The 20369-nt window shown below is 41.8% G+C and overlaps 1 protein-coding gene across 7 annotated transcripts in view; it reads left to right on the top strand.

The window, feature by feature from the left end:
* AFF3 (ALF transcription elongation factor 3) overlaps positions 1-20369 on the top strand; it is a 237265-nt gene that overhangs the window by 209535 nt on the left and 7361 nt on the right. For all 7 annotated transcript variants that reach the window (XM_081857861.1, XM_081857860.1, XM_081857859.1 and 4 more), the window contains 9 exons: positions 270-394; positions 3813-4014; positions 4842-4969; positions 7597-7660; positions 9633-9769; positions 11123-11194; positions 17699-17792; positions 18202-18251; positions 19266-19480. In XM_081857861.1, coding sequence (XP_081713987.1) covers positions 270-394; positions 3813-4014; positions 4842-4969; positions 7597-7660; positions 9633-9769; positions 11123-11194; positions 17699-17792; positions 18202-18251; positions 19266-19480 — 1087 coding nt within the window. The remainder of the gene's footprint in view (positions 1-269; positions 395-3812; positions 4015-4841; positions 4970-7596; positions 7661-9632; positions 9770-11122; positions 11195-17698; positions 17793-18201; positions 18252-19265; positions 19481-20369) is intronic.

The following is a 20369-nucleotide window of genomic DNA, read 5'->3' as shown; positions in this document are numbered from 1 at the left end:
CAATGTCAAGGAGCACTATAGAAAGTAAACAATGTGCCCTTTAACTAATATAAATAAACAAATGTTGACGCAGAAGGAGTTGTTATGTTCCTAATTGTGAATAACTGACATGGCTTAATACTTAATATATGTACACACACACGAACATGCATGCATCCTACAAAAATATAAAATTTGTAAGCACTACAGTGTTCAATAAATAGTAATATTCAACATCTATACCATTACCTGCACAATTCGATATATGATGGACCCTTTTCTTCCCGTAGTATGAAAATGAGGAAGAAAACAGGGAGAGCAAGAAGATTCACACTGAGCAAGAGTGCTCTTCACATTTACTTGCTTCAGCCCAAGTTGCTTCTGCACCAAATAATTGCAATATGATTAAAAACAGGTATGTGTTTCTTGTGTTAGATGAGATTTGGTCTTTTAAAATTCAGTGTAAATGATACTTGGTATCTAAAGGGAAATGATTTTGCATATTGGTGCAATTTACTGTCAAAATGTGTTAACTTCTACTTACAATTACTGGATTTCGTTCAAAATATTTATTTGTTGTTATGGCATATGAAAAAAATCTTAGCATTGTAAATATCTGCAGCAAAAAAGGGGGCATGTTAAACTGATTATTTAAAACTGCCACTTGGCTTGAACCTTCAGGGTAGGACAGGATGCAATCATTTAAAACAATTTTTAGAGGTGTGGCATGCTGATACCTTCATCTCGATTCTCAGTGGCAGCGGTATAGTGATGCCAGCCTAGCCCGCGCAACCAAGCAGAGCAGGGCCACACTGAACCGCCTGCCTACCTGTTCAGGGGGAGCTTGACCAGCTGGCTCTTGGCAGGTGGAGAGGAGCACCAGGTTGGGCTCCGCTGAGGTCGCCTGTGTGGGGGTGCCTGGTTTGCACCCCCTCAAAAATTGTGTACCCAGGGCCACAACCCCCCTGGCACTTCCACACACGTACTACGCCTCTGTCAGTGGCACTCATCACCTGAGACTGCTATTCGAATGTAGCTGGATTCCTGTAGATGTCAATTTAAATGATCTATTGTGAAACTTTTTTAGCATGGTTGAAGTTGCAGTTCACACTGGTGCTACAAGAGAACCAGAATTATTCAGTGGCAAATTTATGTGGGAAGTGGCCATCGCTCAACAGTAGAGCACGTTATGTACATGCAGATAGTCCCAACTTCTCCAGCTAAAAATAGCAGGTGCTGGGAAACATTTCTGCCCGACACCTAGGACAGTCACTTTGAGACAGCTAGTACTGGGCTGAGTGATCCAGTGGCCTGACTCTGTTTAAGGCAGATTCATATGTTGATATACTTCTATTAGGGATTGGGCTTCGTGGGGTTTATTTATGGGAATTCATTGCAGGGCTTGTTGGTTCCTCTGTGGCCTGTTCCTCCCTAAGGCAGACAGGCATTTGCACAGGCTGCTTGTGTTGATGTCATCAGCATATGCCATTGTCTAGGTGCCTCTGTCCATATTGTGTGTAAATTAAGAGAAGGTGACAAAATGACGCTGGCATGGCGCTAGAGAATTGTGTTTGCTGTCACAAGTGGTGTTATGGCCATTAGGGAACAGTTAACTCAGCTGCGATACTGCATGACTTGTACAATTAGGACTGCGCTTATCTCAAATGATGTGCAAGGAAGATTTGCATTTCTCAATGAAAAATATTTCTTCTGTGACGGGGAAAAGGATTTTTCCCATGACAGAGGTAGTTCCTTGAGGGATTTTGGGGGAAAACACTACTTAATAGACATTTTGCTTGTACAGATGATGTAATTTGAAGTTCACTATCTCGAAAATTAAAGCCTTTAAAAAAAAATGTAAAAATCCAGAATGTTACAGAAATGAAAAACCATATTATAAACTCAGAGCTAGCAGACTGTTCAGTCCACAATCTTACCCTGTCATGTTGTCTTCCAGCTAGACTATTATGTTTTATGGCTATTTCTTACCTCTTTATAGATGCAATAGAGCACAATATGTGCTTAATCTAGTCAGGAAAAAATATGGGGCAAAATATACCTCGTTTTATAGCACTGTTTTAGTGTTCTAAGTTAATTTAGCAGGTCCTCTCTCTGTTCATTAATTTATCTTATTAGTCTTTAAAATCTGGAAGCACTATGCTTCATAATTTAGAAGCCTTTTTTATAGGTTATCGCCCAGCATTTAGCCTTCTCCAACGTGGACATGTGTAAAAGGTAAAACCGTGCTTCCGTAACAGTGCTCTGCTGCTAGTTTAAAATGCAAACATTTTAACATGCACTTTCCCTCCTCTTGTAAATGTGCACTTTTTGTGAGGAGTGCAAAGAGTTTCACAGCATAGCTGCCTCACCTGCAGCAGTGCTATCATCCTATTGTGTTGCTGAAGGATGAGCCTTGGGATCCCTTCCAAGTCTACAGTTCTATGATTCTATGAAATGCTCCTTGCTCTCAACTTTTTAAAAACCAGTACTTAATTTATGCCCTTTTACGTCACACCTCCTTCGTGGAGCTCAGGGTGGTGCACCTAGTCCCTCCTCACCCTCATTTTAACCTCACGATTACCCTGTGGGATAGGTTAGGCTGGAAGAGAGCAACTGGCCTAAGGCCATGCAGATTGCATCATGACTTAGACGGGATTCTATCCCAGTCCTAGTCTAACACACTAATGCAGGTGTAGCTCACATGATGCCCTCCACTATTGTCCGTGCAGGCTGGGACTGATAGGAGCTGTAGTTCAACAAGGTTTGTAGGACATGGCATCACTACTCCTGCCTTAACCATTATACAGCAGTAGCTCTTACAGCGCAATGAATGTTCACTTCAAAGTAGGTCTCACCGAGTTCAGTGGGGGTTACTCCTAGGTAAATGGATAAAGGATTTCAGTCTTTAACCATTTTCTTATAAATAAAATGATAGAAAATCCTCAGCTTTTAAAAATACATATTTAAATAAGCATTTATGTGTGAAATGTTGTGCCAGTTTTTTATTTTTAATGGCACAGACAGGAAATAAACTGATTTCTCTATTCCTAACTCAATATTAATGTCGAACACTTGTGTTCTGGTCTTTTGGTTCTGCCACTAAATAATGTTACTCTGGGTCAGAATGTCTAGGCCACAATGTGGCTGTGAAACAGAAACAAATGATAAAAATTATTGTCTGTTGAACTTTGCTCTAGGAGCAATAAGTAACAGCATACTGCAGAATGCCGGAATGGTTTGATTTTGTGGAGAAAGCTGCACTTAGAGCATTGTAGTGCATATTTATCAATTTCCTTCTTTGTGCTCTTTTGGCTTTTTGCTCTTTACCAGCTCCATGAGCCTATATTTCGTTCTTCTCAAACCCTGAATCAAATTAAGTTAACAGCACTATCAGAACCTGGTCAGCAAGTTCAGTGAAATTTCAGCCACTTAGAAGCACATTTCTCCGTTTCAGCCAACATGAGGTTTATCAGCCTGACTTATGAAGTGTCACCTGTGATTGCAAAATTGTACTCCATAACCTAAAGCTACTCTTAAAAGCTCCATCTTATTTTCCAACCATCTTTTAAAACAATATCTAGCAACTCTTCATTTCTGTTATAAGTACTTGGATAGATACTAGCCACCGAATTGTAGTTTGCTTCTAGAATAAAAGAGAACAACGATCTAGAGCTTTGCTCCTCATGCTGCAAAAGTTGTTTCCAGATGAAACATTGGTCAGCAGAGTTCATCCTTCCAGTAATCTGAAACTGATAGTGTTCATAATATATAAAATGTTTATTTCCTCCCAAGTGGCATTTGTGACCATCCATTACTGTAATTTCCATTTCCAGCTTGGCAACACCAATAAATAAAAATGAGAAAATGCTTCGATCGCCTGTTTCACCCATCTCTGATGCATCAAAGCACAAATTCCCTGGTGATGATCTAACTTCTTCTAGCAAGCCTCAGGGTGGCAACCTATTATCTTCCATATCCTCAATAAAAAAACACAAGAATGAGATTCGATCCCACTTGCACCAAGGAGATTTCAATGTAAGTTTTGATAACAACGTATTTACCATAATAAGAGCATCTGTTGCTTTAGAAACCTGCCCATCTACTTTTGGTCCATGAGTCTCATTTCTGCCTGAGGTATGGTCATATTTGGGACGGTGTGAGAGAGCCTTCTCAGTGGCAGTGCAGAGTGTGCATGCAAAATGCAGCTGGCCTCCCTCCTAGTCTTTTGATGCCATGCAACCTAAAAACTTGTTGCAGCAGCAAGCCTTTGGTCTTATGTGCTTCCTTCACATTCATTTTTGTTAATTTCTATCCGCTAGTCGTCTGTGTATTTTATTGTTGTTTTTTAAAATGTGATTCTGCATAATCCTTGTTGTTGTTTAGCCATTTGGGGTGTTTTGACTTGAAATGAAAAGCCAAGGTATAAATCTGTAAAATAAGCACACATTTGAATAGCAAGATTAGCAGCAATGTTGTGTGCATAATTATGTATGTGCAGCCCAAGTCTATGCACAAGAGGATGAAGGCATACAAGGTTACTCTCCATTTTCCAGTTCAGCAGCTTCCCCTTGAATCATCCAAGCCACTTCTTAATCAAGGAGCAGTTAAAAATCACTCTTCTTCATTCAGTGAAACAAACATTCCTATGTGTTTTCATATTAGATTGCTGTGTTTAGTTTATTAACCTATGGGGGGAAAACTTGCTATCTATTAAAAAGTTGCCCCAACTAATCAGGCAGCAGAATAATTAACCTTTTATTACAAAAAATCTGTTGCATGCTTAATTTATAGTTAAGAATAAAAGGGGGGAAATGAGTGAATTTATAACTGATTTCTGATTGCCTCCTTTACTATTTCTTCAGAAAGCAATGTACATCAATTCAGAAAATTCTGTACTCTGTAGCAAGGCGCAGTGCCAAAAGGAGCCCTGGTCACCTGTATCTATTATGCACAAAGACTGTAGAAGAACAAAGCTTATCTTTAATGATGGGTGAGTAGGGGGGGGGGTTCCTCTAGAGATTCATGTTTCATTCCCTCTATTTCTGATGTTCAGGCTGCGAGTGTTGCTGCTTTTGTGAAGGGAAGGTGATAATTACATACTTTCTCTGTAATAAGAAAACTCAGTTCTCCTCCAGTTGTTCGTCTACAGCAGTTCCACTGCCACCATTCAATCTCCCTTCTGAACTTTCCATTCTGAACCCTTAGCTCACCAGTAACCCAGTAACTGTGGGGTACTGGCGTGGTTCACAGCACAGCCATATACAGATACAGTGGCGTAGCGTGGGGGGTGCAGGGGGGGCGGCCGCACCGGGCGCAACATCTGGGGGTTAGGGTTAGGGGGTGCAAATCCACGGGTTAGGGGGCGCAAATTACTTGCCTTGCCCCGGGTGCTGACAACCCACGCTACGCCACTGTACAGATACTCTGCTTAATATAAGTATCTACATTTATCTATTACAAGTTTGCTCTCGCCTGTCATTACTTGCTCTCTAGCTTTGTATTTTTTCATTTAATAAATGTATTGCCGATATGGTGGTTCGTAACTGAATATGTGACCTAGCGCCATTGAAAAGCATTGTTTTTTATTCAACATTGGATAATACAACAGTCCTGCCTATGGTGTTGAGACACCATACTTTCTTTTGTCAGCAGGTGGTAAACACATCGTTGTGAACTCATCCTAAGACTTCCATACTCAGGGCATGACCTGAATCAGTTGAGGACCAGTTTTATTGTGTTTTAATATATGCACTATAGTCTGCAGTGATGAGAGTTTGTTTTAATGAGTCTCTCTAAATAACATCAGTATATGCATTTCTCCATATTTATTGAAAATAAGTTTGTTTATGCTGTTTACTGAGATTTTATTAGTGTTTTTAATGAACCCTTGTAAAATTATATTCTGCAGTGAAATATAAGATATGGCCCGTGTAAATTGACAAGAAAACACAACAGCTTTGTGAAATTAAATATGTCGGGAGAAAAACGAGTATTTGAATGAAGCTAACAATTAAATTTTTATATTAGAATTTAAGCTGCAGTGCACTCAGTAAATACATAGCATTGACTTCAGGATATATTTGTTTCTCTGCATACTTGTATTTTTATTTAAATAAATACTTTTGTATATCCAAAAAAAAAAAACCCTGCTGCATGAATTTAATTCCCCTACCCATCTATCTGTATAATTTATAACAAATTGCATTTGGTACACAAGACAGTCTAAAACCAGTTATTTTAGAATAATTCAAAGTGAATACTGCTGCCATACCAACTTATATGTGTCTGACTGTCTGTAGAAGATAGCAAGTAGTAGAAATGCTTTATTCCTTGCTGTCTTGGAGCAATGTTTTAGAGGAATTGGTAGCAATACAGCTAAAAGTACTTCTTTATGGATAGGCAGTAAATTGTTTGATAATTTCAGCCTCGATTAACCTCGGATATTGTGTGGAGATTGCCCTTGTTAAAGTGAGTACAAAGTTTTAGAGCTTTTTTGTGGAGAGATCATTCAACATGTGTAGTCTGACCTGTCATTGTTCATAATACCAATTATAAATACTAATTAGAAACATTTTGAGCCAATACGTTTTTGTCCCTGGGAAGTTTTTAATTATACTAGACAAGAATGAAGGGCCTTTTCTGTTTCTTTGGCTTAAAACGTATTTTGCAAAGTTATGATTATTGCTGTGATTAGCTCTTTTAAGGGTTCACACTAGAAATTATTCTTAAAGCAAATAACCTAGTAACAGTTATTCCTTAAAGAGGCAATGTCTGCAGTCGTTTCTGGGGACTCAAAACCTCATTCTGTGGCCTGCTGATCTGGTATAATAGTTCACAGAATTTGGCTTGATTTGCATATTAATAGCTACTATCTTCCGACTAAGGGATATTGCAAGAAATCAAATGGGGTGCTCGCTTCCTGTTCAGCCTCATATGTGTAGGTCCAAGTCAAACAGGACTCTACTCAGAGGCTTCTGTGAGCAGACCCTCCTTGAATTAAACCACAAGCACCCTTCACCACCATCTCCCTCTTTCATTATTCCAGGGACCCAGGTACTTCCCTTGAAACCCTTGGGGCAGAAAAAGGAGACATCTGGGGGTGGAGGCACTCTGCAGCTGGTAGCCAGGCCCCCGGTGGAGTATTTTCCACCAGAGATTGTACTGGGACTACATATTCCTCTCCTGGTTTTTCCTGTTGTCCACCCCTTATGTTCATCTTCTTTGTGCCATATTTTGAAGCCCAGGTTGTTACAGTGGGGGAGGGGGGTACTTCCCTTGTATATTTAACTATGAATCTCTTAGTTACAAGCTAGCAGTTCTATGGTGTCAGGAAACCACAGGTACATTTTTTACATCTTACACTGAGGAATAAGAATTGAATACTTAAAAAAAAAACACCTTAGATTTACTTACAGGTTGTTTTTAGGGCTTACTCCATAGTATCGTGTTTGATACTCCAATCGAAATTTGAGAATGCATGAAATGCATTTTATCGGTATGTATTTGTTTCTTTTAAAAGAAACCATTAAGGACTTTTCTTTTAAACAGATATAGCTGAAAAAAAGAATATTCAACAAATCTAGTAACTCAAATCACTTATGCTGTGTTGCATTCTAGGCCACACAATGTGGAACACTTTATGCAAGAAGCTAAAAGGAAGAAGCATAAAGCAGATGCGATGGTAAGAACAAGTCAGTTTTTGACACGTTATTTCAGAATATCTGTGTAATGCAACTTCTTCATCAAGGAAAGTTAAGTAGTGGTGATTTAAAGAAAAAGAAAAAGATGATAACTAGCTTTATTAGCAAGGAATGTTATGTGTGTAGTTCAGCATGCCTTGAAGAAATCTGAGATTAATTAGTTGATACATTCTTGGATAAATTAAAATTTGAGTTTTCAATTTTTGTTTAGAAAATGTCTTATTGGCGTATCCCTGCATTTTCAAAAAACTTTTTTATATATATAATTTTTGCTATGTAGGCAAGCCTGTCTAGACATGTAGAATGTTGGCATGTGTTTAACCTGGTTTTTAATGCATGGTTAGTTTTTTTAAGTCGTCGTTTTCAACTGTTGTGATAACCTTATTGTTCTTTTCGTAAACCAGTTTGGGGCTCCATTACAATCAAGTGATTGATATATATATATATATATATATATATATATATATATATATATATCTTGTGCAAAATAAAATAATGAATATTTAATTTTTAGGATTATATTTATAGGATTATAGCCATTACTGTCCTTCCATTCACAAAAAGCTCTTTGATCCAGTGGAGGCTTCTGTGAACAGACAGAAGAGGACCTTGGTTGGTTGGTTGGTTGGTTGGTTGGTTTGCATACAAATTTCATTTTTCTCTGCAGCCCACTGGGCCCTCTTCAATCTGTTCTTGATGACTGGGGAACCCTCTGCAGCAGCACAGGAGGTAGCATAGGGCGGGAGGGTCTGTGGTCGAAAGGGAGAAATTATGAAAATCACATCCCTTCCTATTCACAGAAGCCTCTGATGGATCAAATAACCTCCTGTGATTGGAAGGACAGCAGTGGATACAACCCATTGAATATATGCACCTGTATTATGCTTAATCCTTATCTGTTGATCTCAGTGGACCTTGGTTCCAACAGTGGTCAGCGAGGGTAAGCAGGGCAGACTCATGCGCCTGGCTTCATGACATCAAGTTTCACTGCTGCTTGCCAGGAGCGGAAGGGAGCTTGCTGATAATGGCTTCAGAACCAAAACACATAGCATTGCCTTTTGTTAGATGGTTTCCACAAAAATTATAGGTTTTAATTTAACTAGTCTGATGTTTTTATATAACGTTAAATGAAACCATTTTGTTCATAATTATCCATTAGAATAAAGCAGAGGCTTCAGTTTGGTTTTTTTATTTGTTTTTATTTGGAGGTTTTGTTTTGCTATATGCTGCCAATTTTACAAACACATAAATGCACACAAGTGAGATATATGTGCGTGTGCGGGCTTGTGCATATATTAGCCCTGCTTAAATTCTGCCCATTAAATTTCCTTTTTCTTCTGTCTTTTGCTTAGTTCTGTTTCTGTTTTAACTTTTATTTATTTACCTTGAAATTACGCTGCTATCTATAACATTTTCATAGTGGAGTACATGCTTGAAAACAACAAAAGAAAACTAATTAACTAACAGCTAAACATATGGCAGTAAAAGAGCAGCAATATCTAAAAACAGCAAAGAGTAGACGGCACCATGATTAGGAGCAAACAGTTCACAGAAGTTCTCTGAAAGAGGAAGGCCTTCAGCCACTCCAAGAAACACAAGGAGGGAGCCATGTGAAGTCCTTTCGGAAGAAAATTCCAGAGCATCAGGGTGGCAACTGAAAATGTCCTGCTCTTTGTGGAAGCTAATCTAGCTGGAATCTGGAATCTGGTGCAGGACCTTCTCAAAAGGTGTTATGGCAGAGGGGAGGCTCACTTCGGAAGGGACATTCCTTGAGATAATCATGAGCCAAGCCATTAAGGACAATTGCTCTCCCAGGCTTAATATTTTATTTTAAAAGCATAACTAACTCTGGTTTTAATTTCAATGTGCAGTTAAACCCTCAACTTGTATCAGCTCTAGGATGTGTATATTATGCTCTCCATTTGTTGTGATTGCTGGGTTTCTTGTCTTCAGGTGGAGAAATTTGGCAAGGCGTTAAATTATGCTGAAGCTGCACTATCCTTTATTGAATGTGGAAATGCTATGGAACAAGGACCCATGGAATCCAAATCCCCCTACACAATGTATTCAGAAACAGTTGAACTTATTAGGTAAGATTGAGTAGGATATTCTGACCGTTGATTAGATCCTTCGTCAAGGATATATCTGAATACTTCTAAATATGGACAGCAATTGTAAGTAGTGAAATAGTAATAAAGTGGCAATTCATTATAAGATCACTGAAGATTGCAGTCCCGTGCACATTTACCTAGCAGTAAACCCCACTGAATTCAGTGGGGCTTCCTCTAAGTAGATACGTATAGGATAGCACTGTCAGAAAGCTTTTTAATTGCTAGGTCTAATCCTGCCTAAGTTACATTGTCACTGGAAGGTATCACTGTACATAGCAGTTATGAAGTTTGTTCAGGCACCTTTTGATTTTTAGAGAGATTTTTTCACTCAGTGTGATTTTGTACCCTGCCAGAAAGAAGTTGCACCAAAAATGCTTTAAACTGGTGCTGTAAATTTAGACTTTACTAATAGGAGACATGATGTCCTTACACTCGTGTTTTTCTGCCTGCTTGGTGAGGGAGACAATTCAGAGAGAATTTTGCAAAAAGAAAAGAAAAAGTACAAAGCCACCCTTAGTCTCTTCAGAAATTGCACCGATGCCCAAATTTAACTGCAATATTGTGTGAACACACCCCAGTTTGTGGAATTCATCATTTTGTTGAGATTCTTCCAGTACAGGTGCAATGATCAGTTTAAAGGAGGGGCTGGAAATGTGCATTCCACACATTCAAAAGCTTGTGACTTGGTGCTAAGAGTTTTTAGAAGACCCATATATCTCTTACAGATCTAGACTTCTCAAAGTTTTCTGGGAAGAGGGATTAATCATTAAACTAGTCTGAGAATTCCAGCTCTGGGAGGGGAATAGTGGTCTTCTAACATCTCTCAGAACCCTTAACAAATTCCATTTCCCAGGATTCTTTGCAAGAAGTCATGGCTGTTTAAAGTGGTATGATACTGGTTTAAATGCAGAGTGCAGATTAATAGCTATTTAAAGGCATTATTGTGCTGGACTAAAACTAGGCAGGCACACGGCCCCAGTGGCATTGAAAGGAATTGCTACTTCAAAGAGGAGGGTAGAATATATTGATGGTGGAAGAAGAAGAAGAAGAAGAAGAAGAAGAAGAAGAAGAAGAAGAAGAAGAAGATGTGACATGCTAAGGCTGTAATCTGGTATAGAGGTAGCCAGCAGTAAGTCCCATTGAATTTAATGGGCCTTGCTTCTGAGAAGAATTCATAGAATTTTCTGCAATATGATACACAGAATTGTGCTGAGGATCATCAAGTGCCATAAATCATCCCAGCTCCATTATTATTGGACACTTCTTATAAACATGCTTTGCCATTAATGCATGTTGACCTTATTTACTGTCCTTGTTTTTGCTCTTTTGAAGGTACGCTGTGAGGCTAAAACCCCACTCAGGCCCTAATGCTATTCCAGAAGAAAAACAGTTAACGACATTATGGTTAGTAAATTGCTATTTATTTGAAAGACTTGCTTTATTCTGTGACTCAGTTCCTGCTTCTTCCATTTATAATCTCATAAGTTATATTCAATGGTCAGGGAATTTAAAAAACAAAACAAAAAACTTTCCCTCGCTTTGAAGGCTTGACTGTGACGTCTCTCAATTTTCTAAGTGGCAATGTTAAGTGTAGTGTCATACCATCCAACTTCAACACCCCATTCTCCCCACACCCCATATTCATGTATTAAAATTCCCAGCTTGAACAAATTAGCTCCTGTATATGTCTACCCAAAAGTAAGTCCCACTGAATTCAGTGAGACTTGCTCCCAGGTACGTGTGTACAGGATTGCAGCCTAAATTTTCTTTTGACTGCTTCTGTTAGTCCTAACACTTCTTAAACTAGCATGTGAACTGAAATGAAAGCTAGACTAAAATAAGATACAGCCTACAGGGACACAGGTGGCACTGTGGTCTAAACCACTGAGTGTCTTGGGCTTGCCAATCAGAAGGCTGGCGGTTCAAATCCCTGTGATGGGGTTAGCTCCCGTTGCTCTGTCCCAGCTCCTGCCAACCTAGCAGTTCAAAAGCATGCTAGTGCAAGTAGATAAATAGGTACCACTGCTTTCTGTTTTCCGTCATGGTGTTGCGTTGCGCCAGAAGTGGTTTAGTCATGTTGACCATAGGACCCAGAAAGCTGTCTGTGGACAAATGCCAGTTCCCTCAGGCTGAAAGTGAGATGAGTGCCACAACCCCATAGTTGCCTTTTACTGGACTTAACCATCCAGGGGTCCTTTACCTTTTACCTTACAGCTAATACTATGCATAAAATAAAATGAAAACCAAGCCCAAACCAATGCATACCTAGTTGGTAGGGGGGGGGGAATCAAAACCTTAAGAATTTCTCATGAGCATACCCAAGTCCTGCTCCACATACCAGCCTCTCCCATGAGGAAGTTGTTTACTGGGAAGCAAGGTTCCCCCCCCCCCAAGCCTATCTAGCCCTTTAAGGAAAAGGGCAGAATGACCCTGACACCCTCACCACAAGTGGCCATTCACCAGTGGGAAGGATGCATACAAGAGTTTCTCCAGATGATGGAGAGAAGAGTCCCACTGCATGGCAGTCTTAATGGAAGCCTCTCAATATGAAAACAGTCCCCTGTATGTGATATTTCTGATCCACTAAATAGAGAGGTGTGTCTGGTTGCACATTTGTTTCTGAATAGCAGTGCTTGTTGTTGTTTAGTCGTTTAGTCGTGTCCGACTCTTCGTGACCCCATAGACCAGAGCACATCAGGCACTCCTGTCTTCCACTACCTCCCGCAGTTTGGTCAAACTCATGTTAATAGCTTCAAGAACACTGTCCAACCATCTCATCCTCTGTCATCCCCTTCTCCTTGTGCCCTCAATCTTTCCCAACATCAGGGTCTTTTCCAGGGAGTCTTCTCTTCTCATGAGATGGCCAAAGTATTGGAGCCTCAGCTTCAGGATCTGTCCTTCCAGTGAGCACTCAGGGCTGATTTCCTTAAGAATGGATAGGTTTGATCTTCTTGCAGTCCATGGGACTCTCAAGAGTCTCCTCCAGCACCATAATTCAAAAGCATCAATTCTTTGGCGATCAGCCTTCTTTATGGTCCAGCTCCCACTTCCATACTACCGGGGAAACCATAGCTTATACAGTGCTTATACAACCCTTATTGCATTTTCTGGATGCTTCTGTTTATATGAGTAGGAATGTGCAGCTCCATCCAAGGCTGCTAGTTCTTACATATGTAGGTACCAGAGCCGGATCAGGGCCTATCCAGAAACAGAGACCTGCATGTGTAAGCATGGAAGCGCCTTTCGATGCACACCTTCAGCATAATGTTCCATCTGAGCCCTGTTGAACTGGATAGGACTTCATTTTTCATCTTAATAGGAATGCTCACCCACTGCTGATATACATGACGGATTGCTCTGAACTGCAGCTGGCGCAGGACGACTGTTCTTAAAGTTCTGGTGGCTTCTCAACCTGTGATTTTACTATAATTTCAAAATGCATTTTATCATGGTTTGGTTCATAGTTGATGTAAATTCTATTTAACATTTATACTGAAAATCAAGATCCGGACAGATATTCCACCCTTCTGCTCTGCAGGAGTTTTTTTTTGTGTGTGTGTGCTTCCCTTAGTTTATTTTAAAATAAACTTCCAGATAAAATTACGTTGAGTTATGTAGCTTTAAAAATAATATAATTTTCCTTTGGTGGAGAAAATTAATTGGTAGGAATTTTGTTTTAGTGACCTTGTGGGGGTTTTTTGCGGGGGGGGGGGGAGGGAGACTGGAGATTGTAAACAGTTCCATAGAGCTAGCAGCAGCACAGCAGCAAGTGGGACTTAATCCAAATGCAAAAAAGGTACTGCATCTCATTAAAAAGAAAGGTCAAACAGAGGGAAAGTGGAGGGAGGGTTCTCTCTTAGCAGCACTGAATAACAACTCCTAACTCACTGCTTGCCACATAGTGGATGAGTTGCTTTCATTTGCATATTCACTGTACCTGGGAAGGTTACAGGGTGAGAGTAATGACTTCAGGACTATAATTTTATTGTGCTGCCTGGATTCATACAAAGCAAGCTGGGCAGAATGCCATGGAACTACAGTTATGCACATAACCAGGGCCACCTATTTCATCTCCTAAGCAGAGGCTACCCTCTAGTGGAGATGAAAGTCACATAGCAGTTCTTACAAGAAAAATAACATGTTAAAATGCATCCCATTCAGGGTATCGCCAGTATTTCATTGGGTGGGGGAGTTGTTCAAAAGCATACCTGAACGTTAGATTGAGTGCAGCTAAAATAGATGAGAGGGTTCTGCAAATTCTTTTTTTTAAAAAAGGCACTGATTTTCAAGGTTTAGAAGATGACTGGGAAATGCCTTGAAAAGTGGGGGATGAGAACCAATACCCGATAAGTACCAGATATAATCTACCCCCCACACGTAATCTTTGTGCAAAGCGTATATGTGGTATTCGACTCCTCATCAGAGGAGGACCAAGCCCTGAGTCAGACTCCTTCTGGGTGCAAGGATCCCAGATCCAATGAGGAAGCTGAGGAGGGCCTTCGACACCCAGGGTGAGTCCAGCTGCTGACATCAAGACCAATCAGGTCTCCAGCCTGAGGAAAAGGCAGTGTCTTAATCACCAGATGCAAACCTGGCCCACCTGGAGAAGTAGTTGGCTATAGGCAAGGGTTTTTCGGGAGTTAGACTCTCCTCTCAAGGAGATGCATGGAAAGAAATGAGTTGGCTGGCATCAGCTGAGGTTGGGGTGTGGTTCCACTAAGGTAAAAGTAAAGGGACCCCTGACCATTAGGTCCAGTTGTGGCCAACTCTGGGGTTTATTGGCCAAGGGAGCCGGCGTACTGCTTCCGGGTCACGTGGCCAGCATGACTCAGCCGCTTCTGGCGAACCAGAGCAGCGCACGGAAACGCCATTTACCTTCCCACCGGAGTGGTACCTATTTATCTACTTGCACTTTTACCTATTTATCTACTTGCACTTTGACGTGCTTTCGAACTGCTAGGTTGGCAGGAGCAGGGACCGAGCAATGGGAACTCACCCCATTGCGGGGATTTGAACCGCCAACCTTCTGATCGGCGAGTCCTAGGCTCTATGGTTTAACCCACAGCGCCACCCGCATCCCACTAGCTCCAGCTTAAAAACCGTAGGAGAAGCCACAGCTAGTGCGCCAGCGTAAGCTGATGTTAGGTGTTCCATGGCACTGAAACCAGTTAGGCCTGTTGAACTAGATCTAATAAATATTCCAGTCCCTGAATCTGATCCTTGACGAGGAGTGTGAACTGGCCAAAACAGTCCAATACCAGCAAATGGTAAAATGTGCCAGAGCCAATCAAAAGGATTTTCTAAATAGAGCAAGTACTGAGCAAATAACATACCATATTTTTCGCCCTATAGGATGCACTTTTTCCCCTCTAAAAATGGAGGGGAAATGTGTGTGCATCCTATGGGGCGAATGCAGGCTTCAGGAAGCTATCCGCTAGCCTTGGGAGCCCGGTGGGAGTTCCCGCCGGGCTCCCAAGGCTTGCAGATAGCAGCCTTCAAACCCGACCTGGTTTGGAGGCTGGCAGTGGGGAAAGCAGCACTGCTTTCCCCACCGCCAGCCCCACAAGCTCGGGGGACAGTGGAGAGGCGGAGCGCCGCCTTCCCGCTGTACCCCGACCTGGTTTGGAGGCTGGCGGTGGGGAAAGCAGCGCTTCTCCCCACCACCAGCCCCACAAGCTCGGGGGACAGCGGGGAGGCGGAGCGCCGCCTTCCCACTGTTCCCTGACCTGTTTTGGAGGGCTTCCCCTGCCCCAGCCCTGCGCCTGGGGGAAAAAAAATTTCCCCTTTATTCCCCCCCCCAAAAAAAAAACTAGGTGCGCCCTATAGGGCGAAAAATACGGTAAATGAATCACGAGCTACTGGCTTTTAGAGTTATGTGAGCAGAATTTACAGACCTGGACTTCTAGATCTAGACCTCTCCACCACAAGCAAAGGTTCCAAAGCCGATTATAGCAAGAAGTGAGAGTGGGGGCGAGAGTGAGCTAATGGAGATCAGGTGCCCAGCGACGCCATGCCTGTGGCACCAGCAAGGGGGGCGGAGGGTGGAGTTGGGGGCAGTTGATGGCGAATAATAATAATAATAATAATAATAATAATAATAATAATAATAATAATAATAATATATTATTTATACCCCGCCCATCTGGCTGAGTTTCCCCAGCCACTCTGGGGCGGTTTCCAATCGAGTGTTAAAAACAATACAGCATTAAATATTAAAAACTTCCCTAAACAGGGCTGCCTTCAGATGTCTTTTAAAAAGAAGATAGCTTCTTATTTCCTTCACATCTGAAGGGAGGGCGTTCCACAGGGCGGGCGGCACTACCGAGAAGGCCCTCTGCCTGGTTCCCTCACTTCTCGCAATGAGGGAACCGCCAGAAGGCCCTCGGTGTTGGATCTCAGTGTCCGGGCTGAATGATGGGGGTGGAGACGCTCCTTCAGATATACAGGACCAAGGCCGTTTAGGGCTTTAAAGGTCAGCACCAACACTTTGAATTGTGCTCAGAAACGAAGGCCCCACTGAGCATTTAGCACCTTGGCTGCTTAGCAAGCAGGTTTCCTGGCCAGGTTTTGAACGAGGCGTTTACTGTATTTCTCCTGCGACGATTATGCGGTGAAAGCTTTGGGGCCAATTTTAGGGCTGGAAGAAAGGGGTGCAGTTGCGATGATTATGCATGAATTACAGTAGCTCAGTCTCTGGGACCAGAGGGAGATTCAGATAGTCAAGTTTCTCCTTCAATAAAGTAGAGAGAAGGAGCTTCTAGAGAGAGCCCAAGACACCCAAGGATGAATCATCAACTGCTAACATAAACACCAAAAGAAATACTCCACCCCCCTTTAGCTGTACATGCACCTTTTTGCACTTGTTGCATTTCTCTGCAAAACAGGCATTCTACAAATACAAACCTCCACATCACATTTTATACGCAATGCGCACATACATAGCATTTTATGCACATTAAGCACATCTTTTACACTTATTCCAACTCCCTCCTAGAGAGACAGACAGTGCTTGTTCAAGATATTCTAAGATTAATAACCTGAGAGACATATGCTACTATCTCTTGATAGCCTCATTCATGTCCAGTAGCTCCTTGGTTCCTGCAAGATGTGGCAGCTGACTGGCAGCAGGGGGGTGGGACAAGTGCCAAAATAACCTGGGACATTAAGATCCCACAGATGGCAAGAGCCATTGCTGCTAATAGGATTTACAAGCCTCAGAACATATGTGAGTAAATCAGTTAGGATTCTGGTTTACACAGTCACGGTGTGGCACAAAAGACCAGGAATGACCAAATTTACATAAACATACTTGCAGTATTGCCTTATCTGGCTATAAAAACGAATCGCGCACCCAGAAACATAAGGCATTTGAACAAAGGCAATTGAAAGAAGATAAACCGAGTCTCCATTTTTTTTGTAAAACAGGCAACGCCTTCCATGGTGGTAGAGGGAGTAATAGGAGCTTGTGCCAGGCTCAGAGAAGCTGTGCTTGAGCACAGTACTGTTTTTAGAGAATGGCTCTGAAGAGAGCTGAAGGGATTTAACAAATAGATGAAATGTGTTAGGAGGTGATAGTTTTTGCAGAGACCTGAAGATGATAGGATGGTGCAATCACTGCTTGTGAAGTGCACCCTTATTTTTTTTCTCTGTCCAAACGTGTTTTGCAGACTTGTTTCCTATAGGGCTTCAACAACTTTCAGCTCCTGATTGCCCAGAGAAGAGAGCAGAACAAAAGAAATAAGCACACACAGCACAAGCATTGATGGCTCTGTTGTGTTATCTCCACCTCCTTTCCGAACTATTGTTTGTCAGTGTTAATAAGTAATCCTTATCCTAGAATGTTTTCTAGCTTGGTGATTAAAACTGAAGTGATAGCTTTGAATCTTTCTCTCTCTCCTTTCCTTATAGTTACCGCTGTCTGGCAATTCTATATTGGAGAATGTTTCGACTCAAAAGAGACCATGCTGTAAAATATTCAAAAGCACTTATTGAGTATTTCAAGGTACTTTCTTGTCTTGGGAAAACCTGAATATATTGGGGGGGGGGTGGCATTATTGTTCCTGAATACTGGAAACAACACTGGCCACTTTTCTGAACATTTTGATTTGTAAATAAAATTTGAGGTGCATATCATAGGGAGATGTGTGGTTGCCATTGATATGGCAGCTGCCCCCCCAATTAATTAAATCAATAAAAATACTTAGCTAACTGAGGTTCTGCCCCTTCCCAACATGAAGTCCCCCCCCCGAATATAGAATTCTACGATTCTATATGATTCTGTGATTGGACTTAGTTCTGAGTAACGTATAGGATTGTGCTGTAAGATGTTCTCCCTTTTCTTCTGAGCTGTGTCTTGTTGGCACTCATTACAAACCCTTTAGTTACTTGTAACATATTTTTCCCCTCTGCAGAATTCATCTAAAGTTGCTCAAGTACCATCTCCCTGGGGTGCCAGTGGAAAGTAAGTTCACTGCTCCACTATCCTATGCTAAGATTTCATTCAGCCATCCACGCACAGCTATAGTTTTGAATACTAGCAACTTAGGGGTAATTTTGCTGCTGCTGTTTATAAAGAACCTGCAGTGGGCTTTGATCAGATGAACAGGCTTTCTTTACAATAAAATAAAAAGTAACCTGAAAGGGTTTTGAGACTGCTTCGCTCATTGCATGGCAACAAGCCTGAATTTGCTGCAAAGGGTACGTACATTCCTATCTTGATTCTCCCAAAGGGTGTACCTGGGATGCATGCATTTTTGAAAACCTATTTGTCACATTCATGCTTTATATTTGTTTGCATGCAGTTTTAAGAATCTTTAACTGTACACCCAAATAGTAATGCGTGAAATAGCCTTGCTTTGCTTCTGTGTCACTGAATCCTCCAGCCAGCATCATTATTGCCTTCTTTCTGGGCCCTCTATAAATTGTAGAGGAAAAGCTAGCTGCAAGAGCTGTTTTCTCTGCCTTACTGGGGGTTTGCTGTATTCTGAAACAACATACCCACAAATACCAGGAAGAACTTGCAACCCTTAAAAAAAAGTATTGGGAAAGAATAATGAAGCTTGTAAGGAAGGACAGGATGTGGAAGTCAATAGGTCAGGGGAACACTAGCCTGGGTGAACTGGAAACCATTTATGTTTACTGGTATCCTGTGGTGGCCTATGTCCATTGGAACTGGTAGGGCAAGAAGACAGGGAGCCCAAACAGTAGTCATACCAACAACAGGCAAAGCTTGTTTCTTTTAACTCCATCCTCTTGCCTGTTGAGTTCTGCAAGTACAACATGGAGACCGAGGAGAAGCAGGAGGATGTCAGCCATTGCCACCCACTTTTAAGTCAGAATAAGGCAGGCCGGTGGGGGCTGGCTGAGGGCACACTGAGACCGGCGGGGCCATACCATAATGGACCAGCTTCCACCGCTGGTATCTTGAGTATATGTACACAATTTTTAATATCCTACAATAAACTTTGGTTTTCAGGTATACGGGAACACCCTCTCCAGTTTCACCCAGCCCATCTCCTGTGAGTTCTGTAGGGTCCCAGGGAAGCACTAGAGCCCCCTCCCCCTCCTCCATCATCAGCATTCCACAACGGATTCACCAGATGGCAGCCAATCACGTCAGCATCACCAACAGCATCTTGCACAGTTATGACTACTGGGAGATGGCTGACAATCTTGCCAAGGAAAACCAAGGTAGGTGTTTGAAAATCACTAAAATTGGCCAGGATTGTTGACAAGCCGTTTTGACCCATGCTTGAGCCTAGGTGTTTTGGGTCTTGGATCTAGATCCATTAACCTGCTGATGAAGCAGGATTGGGCACCAGCTCATTCTGCCACTTATCCTGATGCTCCTTCTCACCTCTCTGACTTGCCACTGGCATCACAGAATGAGGAAGAAAGTGCCTGTTTTTCTTTCAAAAACAGTGACTAGAGTCCCAAACTCCAAGAACGACTTGGAGTTCACTGGTCACCACTCTCTCAATCACCTTTGTTTTGAAAGGGTATGTTAACCACTGATCTACCGCGGATAACATTACAGTGGCACCTCTGGTTACGTACTTAATTCATTCTGGAGGTCCGTTCTTAACCTGAAACTGTTCTTAACCTGAAGCACCACTTTAGCTAATGGGGCCTCCCGCTGCTGCCATACCGCCGCTGTGTGATTTCTGTTCTCATCCTTAACCCGAGGTATTATTTCTGGGTTAGCGGAGTCTGTAACCTGCAGCGTATGTAACCCGAGGTACCACTGTATATGGGTCCAAGCTTGGTTTCTTCAGGAGCTTTCAAAAGCTGGAACTGCTCATTCAAGAGGCATTTACAAACTTATGGACCCAGAGAAGACATCCCCTTCCTGCTAGAGTGAGGGTGGAGCGTTCAGGTGGTTGTCCAGACTCTACCAGTCATCTTGCCCACACCCTTTAGCTCCAATAACTGAAAATCATTCAACAAAATTAGACCATTAGTGGACACCTGCACTAATGACACTATGCTAACTGGAGCCCACATGGTGATGGATGTGGGTGAATTGTATCTCATAATTGTATGCTACAGCCTCTTATGAACTCCTGTTTCAGCACTTTTA

The sequence above is a fragment of the Podarcis erhardii genome (assembly GCF_964252035.2).
Source record: "Podarcis erhardii genome assembly, chromosome: 4".
NCBI classification, from domain to species: domain Eukaryota; kingdom Metazoa; phylum Chordata; class Lepidosauria; order Squamata; family Lacertidae; genus Podarcis; species Podarcis erhardii.
Note: the sequence above shows the minus strand (reverse complement) of the source record. Positions and strands in the feature narration are given on the sequence as shown.